General features: G+C 47.4%; 2 protein-coding genes across 11 annotated transcripts in view; one reads left to right on the top strand and one right to left on the bottom strand.

Annotated features, from left to right (window-relative positions):
• Positions 1-11,028, top strand: part of MAP4K1 (mitogen-activated protein kinase kinase kinase kinase 1) — a 90,671-nt gene extending 79,643 nt beyond the window's left edge. For both annotated transcript variants that reach the window (XM_082231028.1, XM_082231027.1), the window contains 5 exons: positions 90-158; positions 750-833; positions 8,678-8,748; positions 9,802-9,857; positions 10,651-11,028. In XM_082231028.1, the coding sequence (XP_082087154.1) occupies positions 90-158; positions 750-833; positions 8,678-8,748; positions 9,802-9,857; positions 10,651-10,720 (350 nt within the window). In that variant the 3' untranslated portion in view covers positions 10,721-11,028. The remainder of the gene's footprint in view (positions 1-89; positions 159-749; positions 834-8,677; positions 8,749-9,801; positions 9,858-10,650) is intronic.
• A 1,090-nt stretch (positions 11,029-12,118) lies between these two features.
• RYR1 (ryanodine receptor 1) overlaps positions 12,119-14,501 on the bottom strand; it is a 223,963-nt gene continuing 221,580 nt past the window's right edge. For all 9 annotated transcript variants that reach the window (XM_082230909.1, XM_082230913.1, XM_082230914.1 and 6 more), the window contains 2 exons: positions 13,680-13,731; positions 12,119-13,344 (listed from right to left, as the gene is read on the bottom strand). In XM_082230909.1, the coding sequence (XP_082087035.1) occupies positions 13,249-13,344; positions 13,680-13,731 (148 nt within the window). In that variant the 3' untranslated portion in view covers positions 12,119-13,248. The remainder of the gene's footprint in view (positions 13,345-13,679; positions 13,732-14,501) is intronic.

Here is a 14,501-nt window from a genome sequence, read left to right as displayed (position 1 = left end):
AGCACCTGACGATGTAGAGGACGTACAAGTGCACACCAAACTCAAAATGCCCTATATATATATATTGTTATAAACACGTTTCTCAACAGAACCTTTGTGTACTGGCCCGGTCCAGGTGACGCAACTGGACAGCAAGACGGTGATGGTTCTGATGAACAGTAAGTACAGAGAGAGGAGGAGGTTGATGGGTCGGTAGAGTGTCGCCTTCGTGCTTTCTTGCAGGCACAAAAACAATCTGGGAGCGGCCACCAAGACCACATAACACCAGTCTTGAAAGACCTACATTGGCTCCCAGTACGTTTCCGAGCACAATTCAAAGTGTTGGTGCTGACCTTGAAAGCCCTAAACGGCCTTGGTCCAGTATATCTGAAGGAGCGTCTCCATCTCCATCGTTCTACCCGGACACTGAGGTCCAGCTCCGAGGGCCTTCTGGTGGTTCCCTCACTGCGAGAAGCCAAGTTACAGGGAACAAGGCAGCGGGCCTTCTTGGTGGTGGCGCCCGCCCTGTGGAACGCCCTCCCACCAGATGTCAAAGAGAACAACTACTACCAGACTTTTAGGTGACATCTGAAGGCAGCCCTCTTTAGGGAAGCTTTTAATGTTTAACAGACTACTGTATTTTAATACTTTGTTGGAAGCCACCCAGAGTGGATGGGGAAACCCAGCAAGATGGGCGGGGTATAAATAATAAATTATTATTATTATAATTATAATAATAATTATTATTATTATCTGCTTTGTTTCCCCAGGGAGTCTCCAGTTTGTCAGCCTCGGAGGCGCGCTGCTTCCGTGCCCCCCAGAACTCGCCTTTGACGTGGCGGTGGAGTCAGTCGGTGGGTCCCTTCCGCCTGCCCTCTCCAGCCCCCCCCCCACCTGCTTGTTCTGCTTAAAGGGTTAAGGGACCCCTGACCGTTAGGTCCAGTCGCGGACGACTCTGAGGTTGTGGCGCTCATCTCGCTTTACTGGGTGAGGGAGCTGGCATACATGAGGCCAGCATGACTAAGCCACTTCTGGCGAACCAGAGCAGCGCACGGAAACGCCGTTTACCTTCCTGCCGGAGCGGTACCTATTTATCTACTTGCACTTTGACGTGCTTTCGAACTGCTAGGTTGGCAGGAGCTGGGACCGAGCAACAGGAGCTCACCCTGTCACGGGGATTCGAACTGATGACCTTCTGATTGGCAAGTCCTAGGCTCTATGGTTTAACCCTCAGCGCCACTCGCGTTCCTTGTTCTGCTTTACCTGGAGCCTATGTTCTCTTCTCCTTCTCTTCCAAGTTGTTTCTGAGTGGATCCCAGAGAAAGTTGTGTGTCGGGGTCCTGATACCAACAGCTTTGGTTCCCCAGAGCGTCTTGGTGGCAGCTGTTAACTGGAGGGCTAAACGATTTATATTCCCCCAACCTGCTGCCCCTTCATTCCTGTTCTCTGTTTGGGATGGTGTGCTCTCTTTTTTTTTCTTCTTTTTTTTTATAAAATTTTTATTGGTTTTACAAAATTTTTAAATAACAAACAAACACTTAAAAAGACAAACATACACGTATAGTTTCATAACATTTTTTCATAAACCTCTTTTCTTGGACTTCCCCTTACCCCCCCCTTTCTGCATCCCAATGTCCATAGTTTTTAGCAACTCCCAGTTGTTACTTCCAACCTCTGTCATCTTATTCCTCTCTATATTCTGACCTTATATCACTGTATCCCTTTATTTCTAAAAACCACAACACTTTAACATTCATTAAGTTTATAATAGTCCTTAAGATAGCTTTTAAATTTTCTCCAATCTTCTTCCACCGTCTCCTTTCGTTGGTCACGGATTCTGCCTGTCATCTCAGCCAGTGTCATATAGTCCATCACTTTCATCTGCCATTCTTCCAGAGTGGGTAGATCTTGTGTCTTCCAATACTTTGCGATGAGTATTCTTGCTGCTGTTGTAGCATACATAAAAAAAGTTCTATCCCTTTTTAACACCAATTGGCCGACAATGCCCAAGAGAAAGGCCTCTGGCTTTTTAGGAAAAGTACATTTAAGTACCTTTTTCATTTCATTATAGATCATTTCCCAGAAAGCCTTAATCTTCGGGCACGTCCACCAGAGGTGGTAGAAGGTACCTTCAGTCTCTCTACATTTCCAACATTTATTATCGGGCAAATGATAAATTTTTGCCAGCTTGACTGGAGTCATGTACCACCTGTAAACCATTTTCATAATATTTTCCTTTAAGGCATTACATGCCGTGAATTTAATACCAGTGTTCCATAACCATTCCCAGTCAGCTGACATGATATTGTGCCCAACATCCTGTGCCCACTTAATCATAGCCGATTTGACTGTTTCGTCCTGTGTACTCCATTTCAGCAACAAGTTATACATTCTAGATAAATTCTTAGTATTGGGTTCTAATAACTCAGTTTCTAGTTTTGATTTTTCCACCTGGAAGCCAATTTTCCTATCCTGTTTAAAAAACTCCATTATTTGGCGATATTGAAACCAATTTTGTACTTTGTGTTTCAATTTCTCCTGGCTTTGTAGTTTAAGCTTATCTCCATCCTGTTCCAAAATTTCCCAATACTTCGGCCATCCGACCTCCATATTGAGTTTCTTCACTGCTTTAGCCTCCACTGGTGACACCCATCTAGGGGTTTTGTTTTCCAACAGATCTTTATATCTTATCCAAACATTATATAGTGCTTTTCTAACAATATGATTTTTAAAGATACTATTAACTTTGTCATACCATAGATATGCATGCCAACCAAAAGCATTGTTAAAACCCTCCAGATCCAAAATGTCCGTATTCTCGAGGAGCATCCATTCTTTCAGCCAGCAAAAAGCTGCTGCCTCATAGTACAATTTTAAGTCCGGCAGGGCAAAACCCCCTCTTTCTTTTGCATCTGTCAATATTTTAAATTTAATTCTGGGCTTTTTGCCCTGCCAGACAAATTTCGAAATATCTTTCTGCCACCTCTTGAAACATTCCATCTTGTCAAGAATCTGCAAGGTCTGAAACAAAAATAGCATTCTAGGCAATACATTCATTTTAATCACCGCAATTCGGCCTAACATTGACAATTTCAAATTTGACCATATTTCTAGATCTTTTTTGATTTCTGACCAACATTTTTCGTAATTGTCCTTATACAAATTCACATTTTTAGATGTCAAATAAACCCCTAGGTATTTCACCTTCTTAACCACTGTCAGCCCTGTTTCTTCTTGGAATTTCTCCTTTTCTATGTCTGTTAAGTTTTTTCCTAAAACTTTGGTTTTTTGTTTATTCAACTTAAATCCAGCTACCTGGCCAAACTGTTGTATTGTTTCTAAAACCTTTTTCGTACTAGTGATTGGCTCTTGTAAAGTCAGTACTAAGTCATCTGCAAACGCTCTTAACTTGTAATGTTTAGCTCCGACCTGCACTCCTTTAACCTGCTGGTCATTCCTTATCATATTCAGCAACACCTCCAGGACTGAAATAAAAAGTAATGGGGAAATTGGGCACCCTTGTCGTGTTCCTTTTTCTATCTTAAGTTCCTCAGTTACTACGTTGTTTACAATCAGTTTAGCCTTTTGTTCAGAATATATTGCAGCCATACCATTCTCAAAACCTTGGCCTACCCCCATCCCATGAAGGTTCTTTATCATAAAGCTCCAAGAAATATTGTCAAAGGCTTTCTCCGCGTCCACAAAAATCAATACTGCTTTAGTGTTTATATTCACCTCTAGCTTTTCTAAAATGTCTATTACATTCCTTACATTGTCTGCCAGGTGTCTTTTAGGGAGAAAGCCTGCTTGGTTCTTATGAATCCTTTCCATCAACACTCTTTTAAATCTTTTTGCCAAAATATCTGCAAAAATTTTATAATCCACATTAAGTAGCGATATTGGGCGGTAGTTCTTCAGTTGAGTCTTTTCAGTCTCTGTCTTTGGTATGAGTGAAATATATGCTTCTTTCCACGATTCAGGCGCCTTCTTTCCCTCAAGGATCTCATTGCAAACTTCTTTTAGTGGTTGAATCAACCATTCCTTCAACGATTTGTAATATCTGGAAGTCAGTCCATCTGGTCCTGGAGATTTGCCCAGTTGCATGTTCTGAATGGCAGCCTCTATCTCTTGTTCTGTTATTCTCTGGTTCAGATCCATCTTACTTTGATGAGAGATTTTTTGTAATCCATATTTATCAAGGAATTTATCTATATCTTCTTCATTTTGCGGGCCTTGAGTATATAGCTTTTTAAAATAACTCAAAAAACAGTTTCTAATTTCATTAGGTTTGGATATATTCTTTCCATCCACTTCTAGGCTTGTAACCGTATTTAATTGCTGCCTTTTCTTCAATTGCCATGCCAGAAGTTTACCACATTTATTTGCTGATTCAAATGTCTTTTGTTTCATTTGTTTTATCTTCCATTCAATCTCTTGGTTCATCAATTCCATATATTGTGTTTGATATAACTTAATCTCTCTTAAAATCTCCTGGGACTTTGGTTTTGTTCTTAATTTTTTCTCTCCTTCCTTTATCTTTTCCAAAATCTTTTCTTTTTTCTCATTTTGTTTTTTTCTCTTTATTGAATTTTGTTGAATCAAAAAGCCTCTCATCACCGCTTTACTTGCGTCCCAGATCACTCTTTTTTCCACGTCGGCCCTCAAATTTATTTCAAAGTAGTCTTTTAGGGTTTTTTGGGCCTTCATAAGGATCTCCTTATCTCGAAAGAGGGTGTCATTCATTCTCCATCTGAATTGACCAGTTGTTGTAAGTTTCATCTCCATCCTCACGGCATTATGGTCGGAGCAAGTTTTTGGGCAGATTTCCACCTTCTTAACCTTTGGAGCCATACCACTAGTAATCCAAATTTGATCGATTCTGGTCCAGGTCATCATTGCTTGAGAGAAAAAGGTTCCCTCTCTCTCCAGAGGGTTCCTTGTTCTCCATATATCTATCAAGTCCATGTTTTCCATCATTTCGAAAAAAGTCTTAGGAAGTCTCCCTTCCTTGCTGACTGTTAGTCTTTGTGCCTTGTCCATGTTAGTGGAGACCACACCATTCATGTCTCCCATGATTATCATATTGTAATCCAAATAGTCCATCAGGGTTTCATGGAGTCTCTTAAAAAAGTCAGATTTACCTTCATTTGGTGCGTAGATTCCAACAACTAAAAATTTTTCTCCTTGTACTTGTATCTCCACTGCCAGATATCTCCCTTGTTCATCTTTAAATATCATTTTTGGAGCCCATTTCTCTTTCACATATATTACAACTCCTCTTTTCTTAACTTTATCTGATGCAATAAATTCTTGTCCTAGTCTTTTATTTGCAAGTAGTCTCCTATGGGCTCTAGTTATGTGAGTTTCTTGTAGACATATCAAGTCCAGTTGTTCTCTGTTCAAAATATGGAACACTTGTCTTCTCTTCAAAGGCCCATTAAGTCCATTACAATTCCAACTAAGGAATTGCAGAGCCATCTTATTATTTTTCTGAAACTCCTCCAACAGCTCCAAGTTGTTGCTCTTCTTCTGATGGTGGTGGTTTTTGTCCAAACGAGAGATTCAGAATGTCTAGTACTCTCCTCTGTTCTGCAAGTACGTCCACTGTCCCCTTCTGCAGGTCCTCCTGATTTCTTGCCAAGAATTTGTCTTTGTCTTGAATAGTCTTTATCTTCACCTTCTTTCCCCTGTAGTCAAATGACAGTCCTTGTGGAAATTCCCACCTGAAGCGGATGGAGTTTTTCTTCAGCAGAAGAGCCAAATCCTTATAGAAGTTTCTTAAATCCAGAATATATTTTGGAATATCTTTAAAAATCTGTATAACTGAGTTTCCAATTTGCAGGGCCTTTTCAAAGTGTAGTCCTAATATTTTGTCTCTTTCGTCCTTGGATCTAAATGTAATCAGGCAATCTCTCGGGGTCTTTCTGTCCTGCTTTTTGCCCAGTCTAAAAGCTGTTGTAATTTTGAATTCGTCTTCTTCAAGATCCCAGCAGTCAACAAACTCCCGTGTCAGATATTCCGCGAGATTGTCTCTTTCATTCTCTGGAATCAATCTTAATTTCAAATTTCTCTCTTTTCTCTGTAACTCCCACAAGGCCAAAGTTGCGTCGTGCTCATAAACCTTCTTAGCGATCGGCTCTAATTTCTCTTGTGTCTCTGCAGCAGTAGCTTTAGCATCTTCAGCAATTTTACGCGTGGTAGCATTTTCCTCCACCAATTTATTTATTGATTCTGTGTTCTGGTTTAGTCTTACTGATATTTCTGTTAATTTTTGTGTATTTTCTGAAGTCTGTTTTGTCAGAGACTCCAGAGATTGATTTATTTTAAGCAGGGCTTCTGTCACGGCATCCATAGAGACAGCCGTCCCTTTTTCTTGTCCTGTTGCTCCTGCAGATCCAGTAGCTACGCCTGAAATTGAGCCTCTTTTCTTTGTCTGTTGCTGCAGCTGTTGTTGTTGTTGTTGCTTGGTCTTGGCTCTTGTAACTATCTCTTCTTGTGAGCCACTCATGTCAAGGTCGTTTCCCACGGGAGCTATTCCCCGTTGGAAAATTCCACTGTCCCAAGCTGTGCCAAATTTTACTTTACCCTCTAGAGGGAGCAAATCAAAATGGCCAGAAATAAGATGTCCAAGTACAAAGACAAAGGAGAATATCCAAAGATGTAGAAAATAAAAAGTTTTTTAACACAGTTGAAGCAAATATAGCTGGAGGCTTATAGCTACAAATTGCCACAGTTTCCCAATATATACTGTTTCATCTTGTAAAGTACTGTAGCCAGGCGCTGTGTAAACTTTGTATCGCAATATCACTTTTACAGGAGGAAGTCAGTTCAGTGTCTTAATGTCCTAAAAGGCAGACCGTTTCATACTTTTAATAACTGAGACAGCAGAGGATTTTTACTTTGAATAGATCGTGCAGTTACTACAGTCTCTTTCACCTCCCCTCTGCCCTGCTAGCTAGAGGGGAGATTTGAGGTCTGAATGTCCGGTTTAGTTATATAAAAAGCAAGTTTCAACGGATGCAGATTTAGAGTTCCGTTGCTTTCACTTTCATGCAGTCGGGGGGAGGCAGACTTCCTTGATTTAACTTCCCCGCTTTTAGCCCGATTTTCAAAATTTAAAGGGTCCCAATTGTTTTCAACTCCTACTCACGGGAATTCAGTCCAAATTTTCTTTCAGGAAGGAATCGGCGCTCTCCGCTTATGGCGACGCGGCTTCACTCCACAGGCTGGGTAACGACTCTCAGCACCGCGCTCACTCCCGATGCCGCTCCGTAGCCTTTAAAAAGGCTCTTTCGCAGTACCGGGGGGCGCAAAGGTGCCCACCGAATCTCCTTGTTCTCAGGCTTCAGCGCCTGAGATTTTAGGGGTCCCCCGCTCGCCGTAGCGGGTAAGACCCGAACTTGTGGAGCAGTCCTTCTCCGGAGCTCGGAGGTAGGACCGCCATTAAGCGCTGGCACCGACCGGAAGTCGGGATGGTGTGCTCTCTGGGCCACGCAGTGGCTTGATCGCTGCGCAAGATATTGTGCTAGGTTAAGCTTTGGGGGGCCCTTTTAGCTTGAGGATGTTAGTGCCTCTTCGGAAGAATTTCCTCCCGACTCCAGAGAAAGCTGTGTTAACGGAGAAATGTGAGGGCTCCCTTGGACAAAAGACAAGGACACCAGCCAGGAATACCAGAGCAAAACAGCAGCCAGTAGCCTTGGTCTTGATTGAAGACTGTTGCGACAGGACTCCCACCTGCCACAAGGTGGAACAAGATGGAAGCCCCAAACAAAAGAGAACCCAAACTTTTATTAGCTGCTCATCCCCATGTTAAGTAAAGGTAAAGGGACCCCTGACCATTAGGTCCAGTTGTGACCAACTCTGGGGTTGCAGCGCTTATCTCGCTTTATTATCCAAGGGAGCCGGCGTACAGCTTCTGGATCATGTGGCCAGCATGACTAAGCCGCTTCTGGCGAACCAGAGCAGCGCACGGAAATGCCGTTTACCGTCCCGCCGGAGCGGTACCTATTTATCTACTTGCACTTTGACGTGCTTTCGAACTGCTAGGTTGGCAGGAAATCCCCATGTTACACCCCCCCCCAAACTACATCATGGTTACATCATGAAAGGGGAGGTCTGGGGGCCGTAATCTGAGCATCCTGGACCCTGCCCCATGGTCCCCCTTGCCCTCCACCAAACACCCATCAAGTGTAACAAAAGAGATATTTACATTTCCCTGTTTCCCAGCCAAGTTAATCACACCCTTTCGTCTTCATCCGGGTTTGTTCTTTCTGGAACGGCTACCTGTCTGGCACTCAGGTATCAGGATGCCAGGAATTATCACTCAGGCAGAGGGGCTGCTGAGCAGTTGAGCTCACATGTCTATATGAATTTCTGAAGTTTTCCCAGGGAGCCAGTACAGAGATACATTTATCAGTGAATTCTTACATTTGCTATCGTGCAGCAAAGGCCCTTGGAATAGATAGGAAGAAACTGTGATGAAGTGTTTTGTGGGGACAAATCACAAAAGTCACAAAAGCGATTGTGCTGGTTTTGGTAGTGGGCTGCATGTGCATGATATCTGCTGGAGGGGCAACCCCCCAACCTATAAATTCCTGCAACAGCTGCGTCTCCAACACCGTGTGAGGCATCCCAAGTGAAATTGGGGAAGGCGACTGTGGCAGACTCTGAATTCACTTTTGCCTCTTTCTCTTCACAGCGGTGGTGCGGAACTGTGTGCACGCCTTTTGGTGCCACGGTGTGCAGATGTGGCCTCTTGGATCAGGACAGGTACAGAGGGATCCCTCCTTCCAGCATTGTGTCAGAGCTGGGCTTCTTGGGAGACCAGGCCAAAGGCCCATAGAGGGAGGGTCAATTCCTCACTTCCCGCCGTCTCAAACCCCTTCTTCCCGTTTTCTTGTGGACGTTCTGTCAGGCCAAGGTGCTAAGTGGGTTCTTATTTCCTCTTTCTGGAACCCTCCATCTTCCGCCCTCCCCTGCTGTCGCTCCCTCTACATCCCCCCCCCCCCAGAAACAAGAGTAAATCAAGCAACGAACCGCCAGCCTTACAGGGTGTGCTTGCAGAACAGTTTCCAGCTCAGTAGCTCCTCCTCCCGTTTCTCCCAGACCCTTTACCCTGCTTGTTGGAGCAGAATAGTCCTCTTATCTGCATCCAGGGTGTGCTCCTGTTTACCTACACTTGATCCCAGAGGTGTAAGATCAGGGGTTGGCAACCTAAGGCCTGGGAGCCGGATGCAGCCCAATCGCCTTCTCAGTCTGGCCCATGGACGGTCCGGGAATCAGAGTGTTTTTACATGAGTAGAATGTGTCCTTTTATTTAAAATGCATCTCTGAGTTATTTGTGGGGCATATGAATTCGTTTATTATTTTTTCCAAAATATAGTCCTGCCCCCCACATGGTCTGAGGGACGATGGACCGGCCCACGGCTGAAAAAGGTTGCTGACCCCTGTATAAGATGCTTGGCACAAGGCTAAAGGGCTTGGGGGCTGGTTGCTGCTTCCCAAGCGAACTTAGACTGGCTCCTTTTGTTATCCTTCTGCTGGCAGGCTGAGACCTTTCTGCTCAGACAGGCCTTTGGAAAACCAAGGAGCAGATAGTGCCGACCACTGGGCTGCTGTCAGGGCACACTGGATTTTAATTGCTGGTTCTAGATGGGTTCTGGTAAATTTTAATTATTGTTTTAAAACTGGTTTTTCTTTTATTACATTGCAACAATTTTTTTGAATGGTGCAAGTCGCCTTGAATCCCAGCTTGGGAGAAAGGTGGGGGGAAAATACATTTAATAATAACAATAATCCTGACACAACCCCACTACTTCTCAGTTACAACAGGAGGTGCAGGATCAGCGGTGGACTTTCCGTTCAATAGGAACCTCCAGGTAGGTTTCAGAAGGATACAATTTTATCTGTATACAGCAGAGAAGCAATGACAACCACAAATTAGGTTTGGGACCCCAATGTGCCTTTGGGGATCTTGGCACTTTGCTTGGTACCCTTCTTGGCACCCATCAAAGCCCCCGTGCCCCTTCCAGTTCTATTTAATTTTTTATTTAAAAAAATATGGGTGGTTGTGTGGCTGGGAATATTGCCCCTCTTTGTTGGGGCCGCCACATTTTTTCCCCATCCGTGCTTTATTTGTGTTGTGGGGTGTCCATTGAATTTGAGCATCACTAGTGTTTATTCTGTGCCATGGGTATTCTGGACTCTTTATCCAGGTCTGCCCCGATTGAGAAAACCTTCAAGGCTTACTGGGCTCCCTGAGCAGCTGTGCCAGCCCATTTGGGAGGGTGTACCCCACGATCTTGGGCAGGTTCATGCAGGGAGTCTCAGTCTGCGGCCCCCTGTGATGGCAGAAGCCTCCTGCCCCCTGAAAAAGACCACCATCTAAACAGCCGCTCACCTGTGCCCTGTGCCAGTTTGGTGTAGTGGTTAAGAGCGGTGGACTTGTAATCTGGTGAACCGGGTTCGCGTCTCCGCTCCTCCACATGCAGCTGCTGGGTGACCCTGGGCTAGTCACACTTCTCTGAAGTCTCTCAGCCCCACTCACCTCACAGAGTGTTTGTTGTGGGGGAGGAAGGGAAAGGAGAATGTTAGCTGCTTTGAGACTCCTTCGGGTGGTGATAAAGCGGGATATCAAATCCAAACTCTTCTTCTTTTTCCATCCTCTGCCAGCACCGTCGTGTTAGAGACCCGGCCTGTGGGCGATCCGAACTCCACCAGCAACCTCTACGTGCCAGAATGACACTTGCCCCCCTGTCCTGCCTACAAGTGGAGCATGTGTGCCAAAACGCCCCCTGCCACCCTCTCCCTGTCTCTGACCCTCACAGGCATGGGGAGCCTTAAAGGAGAAGATAAGGGGCGAGTGGGTGAGAGGAGCCTGCCTCGGCACTGGTCCTCAAGGGCCGCTTAGCGTTGTGTCGTTCAGGGCCACTGGGCCTGCCACGTGGCCCCCTTCCCAACAGGCACAGAGCGACACACCAACCTCCTGGTTTCATGGGTCTTCCTTTTACGTATCACACCACGCCAGTAAAAAAACAATTTTTTTAAAAAGCCTTCGTTCTTTGCTTTTCTCGGAGCGGGCGCAGTGCAAGGAAAACAACTGGTGAGCACCGGAGTACCATGAAATATGAGCCATGTCGGGGAGCCCTTCCGTTTGAGGGTGGGCAAAGGGACTGGGAGGGCTGGTGCAAGGAGTCTGGATGCAGGCTGGTCAGTGACAGGCTTTGCCATTTGAGGGCCGATTCAGGCTGCACCTCTGAACCAAATCAAGAACTGGGAATGCCAATCGGGAAGCGAGAAGCAGGAACTGACACCAGCCTTGTGCAGCTCAGAAAGACAGGGAGAGGTTATATGTGTGTTTGTGGCCGTCCGTCCTGGGATTGCCGGACCTCCAGGTCTGACCTGAAATCTCTAGGTTTGCCTAACCCTCTCCAGGCGGAGGACTTGACTCTCTAGGGTGGTGAGAGTGCCAATAACAACATAATAATTAAGAAGACTGTGCATGCAGCTTGCAAGAGTCAGACGGGCAGGTAAAGGGTAAAGGTAAAGGGACCCCTGACCGTTAGGTTGTGTCGTGGACGACTCTGGGGTTGCGGTGCTCATCTCGCTTTACTGGCTGAGGGAGCCGGTGCACAGCTTCTGGGTCATGTAGCCAGCATGACTAAGCCGCTTCTGGTGAACCAGAGCAGCGCACAGAAACGCTGTTTACTTTCCCATTGGAGTGGTACCTATTTATCTACTTGCACTTTGACGTGCTTTCGAACTGCTAGGTTGGCAGGAGCAGGGACCGAGCAACGGGAGCTCACCCCGTCGCGGGGATTCGAACCGCCGACCTTCTGATCGGCAAGTCCTAGGCTCTGCGGTTTAACCCACAGCGCCACCCTCAGACGGGCAGGAGCCAGCTGCAAATTATAGCATAGACGCTCAGGGTTGGTTTGGGGGTGTCTTTCCTCCTCCCCCCCTCTCCAAATCCACCTCTACCTCTAGGGCATCCTCACCCCATGGCATCATCAGGGGCTTCCCCCCTAGATCTCAGGGCGTGGGATGCTTCTGACCTGGCAACCCAGCTGTTAGAAACCAGGTGTTGCTAGAAAGGCATTTCATTGGCTGCACGCAAGGAAGACACGCACTCGTCAGCCAGTTGCAGCAATCTATGGTTTTATTGGCAGGGAACCAAGCTAGCCTGGTGAGGGGGGGGGAGGGGACAGAGTGCCACCCCCCCCCGCCCACCCCCCACCCCCGTAACAGGCCTGGCTTGTTTTGGCACTGGCAGTAGACATGGAGGGTAACAGGATGGATCCGGGCAGGAGGGGAAAGGGGCCACCGCTTCCAGGAAAGGAGTGTGATGCACAATCAAATCCTGGTGCCCCCCGGCTTCCCCCCCCCCAATGCCCTCTCACACACAACACACACGCACTGGGGTAGAGTTTCTAGGATGCCTCCCCCAGCTCCATTGGCACAGAGGAGCTCAGGCACCACGCAAACCATAAATAGCACGAGCCCCACAAATGAGACACAGATTTAAGGGGAGGGCAACACAGCAAGGGGCACGGAAGCAGGGGGGGGCTGCGTTGCTGGCAACCCCAACTCCCCCCCCCCATGTTTGGGAACCTGGGACAGGGTGCCCACACCTCCCTCTCTCCCTCCTGCACTCACAAGCTTGCAGCGCCCCCGCCTGATTGCTAGACAACTGACAGACAGCAGCAAAATAACTCTCCTTCTCCTCCTCGTGAATCTAAAATAGCATTTGGCTCCCCCCCCCCAAAAAAGGCCCTCACCTCTTGGGGAAAGAGTCCATAAAAGGCACTTGAAAGTGGGGGAGCCCTTTGACCCTAGAAGGGAAGTATTGCATGGACCCCCCCACAGGACGGGAAATGGGTGGGAAGAGTTACTGGCCGGGTGCGGAACTCTTGGCGGCCCCGGGTGCAAGCCGGCACGCGCAGCCCTGAGCCAGCGGATTGCTTTCTCTCTCCAAAGGACAGAAATACTCGCCGGGTCTGGAGAGAGCCAGGCCTGGCGGTGGAAGGGGGGGTTGGGGGGATATAAAGGCGGTGGTGGGGCGGGCAAGGCAGCCCCCACACCACCCTTGCTCTTGCACAACACTTTTGGAAAAGGAAAAAGGTCGGATCAGGTGTGCCACCCCCCCACTCTGAGGCACCATCGCTGCTGCCTCCCTCCCCCTCGCCGCGGGCAGGGGGGAAGAGGGCGAGGGAAGACGGGTGGGGCCAGAGCGGGTGCCTCCTCCGGGGCACAGGGCGTGGAAGGGAGCCTTTAGCCAAGCTGGTCTTCATATTGCTTGCGGAAACAGTCGCCGGCCGGGAAGAAGTCCCAGCTCCGCTCCTGGTACATCTTCCAGACGTAGGACTCCTGTGGGAACAGAGGAAGAGGCCGCTGAGATGGACTAAGAGAAAGGGCAGCATCCCAAAAACCAATGGGGAGGAGGGCATAATAATAATAATAATAATAATAATAATAATAATAATAATAATCCCAGTGACAGTCTACGGGATATCTAACAATCTGTAATAGCAGCGGGAAGCGGCGCTGGAATAAGGGAATTTCCCACAAAAAAAGGGAAGGTTGACAGCTATGGGCCAGACAGAGAGAGCCTGGGTTCTCCCACTGACCCTTCCTTAAAGTGACAGGTGCCTGTCACTTCTCCCCTACCTCCACTTCTGGTAAGATTAGGGCTTCCCCCTCACCTGGCCAGTGTGCTCCGTTTCATCCTTGTTGATGAGATACATGAGGAAGAACCTGTAGAGGGAAGAGAGGCAGAAAGCAATGAGGTCAAAGGTGGGGCTACAGAAGTCTTCATCCAGCCTTTTCTCAGCCTTGGGTCCCCAGATGTAGTTGGACTACAAATCCCACCATCCCTAGCTGGCAGGACCAGCAGCCAGGGATGATGGGAGTTGCAGTCCAACAATATCTGAGGATCCCGGTTGGAGAAAGACTGCCTTTAGTCCATTGCTTTGGGGAAGAGGCAGGTCCTGTGCTAGGAAAGGTCAAGGGACCCCTGACCATTAGGTCCAGTCGTGGCCGACTCTGTGGTTGTGGCACTCATCTCGCTTTACTGGCCAAAGGAGCCAGCGGACAGCTTCCGGGTCATGTGGCCAGCATGACTAAGCCGCTTCTGGCGAACCAGAGCAGTGCATGGAAACGTTGTTTACCTTCCCACCGGAGTGGTACCTATTTATCTACTTGAACTTTGACGTGCTTTTGAACTGCTAGGTTGGCAGAAGCTGGGACTGAGCAACGGGAGCTCACCCAGTCACAGGGATTTGAACCGCCGGCCTTCTGATCGGCAAGTCCTAGGCTCTGTGGTTTAACCCACAGCGCCACCCGTGTCCCGTGCTAGGAAAAGAGCCCCCCAATCTCTCTGTCCTTCCATGCCAGGAATGCAGGTTGGGGAAATCTTGGCTCCCAGCTAAGAGATCGGCAGCCCCTTCGCCACGCTTGCAGCTGCAGCACCCGGGGAATGGAAAGCTTTTTGGAGAGGCTGCTTCATGGCTGATAAGGGTTGCTGT

Source organism: Podarcis vaucheri (assembly GCF_965113315.1).
Source record: "Podarcis vaucheri genome assembly, chromosome: 7".
NCBI classification, from domain to species: Eukaryota; Metazoa; Chordata; class Lepidosauria; order Squamata; family Lacertidae; genus Podarcis; species Podarcis vaucheri.
The sequence above is the reverse complement of the archived record's forward strand: the minus strand, read 5'-3'. Positions and strand labels throughout refer to the sequence as shown.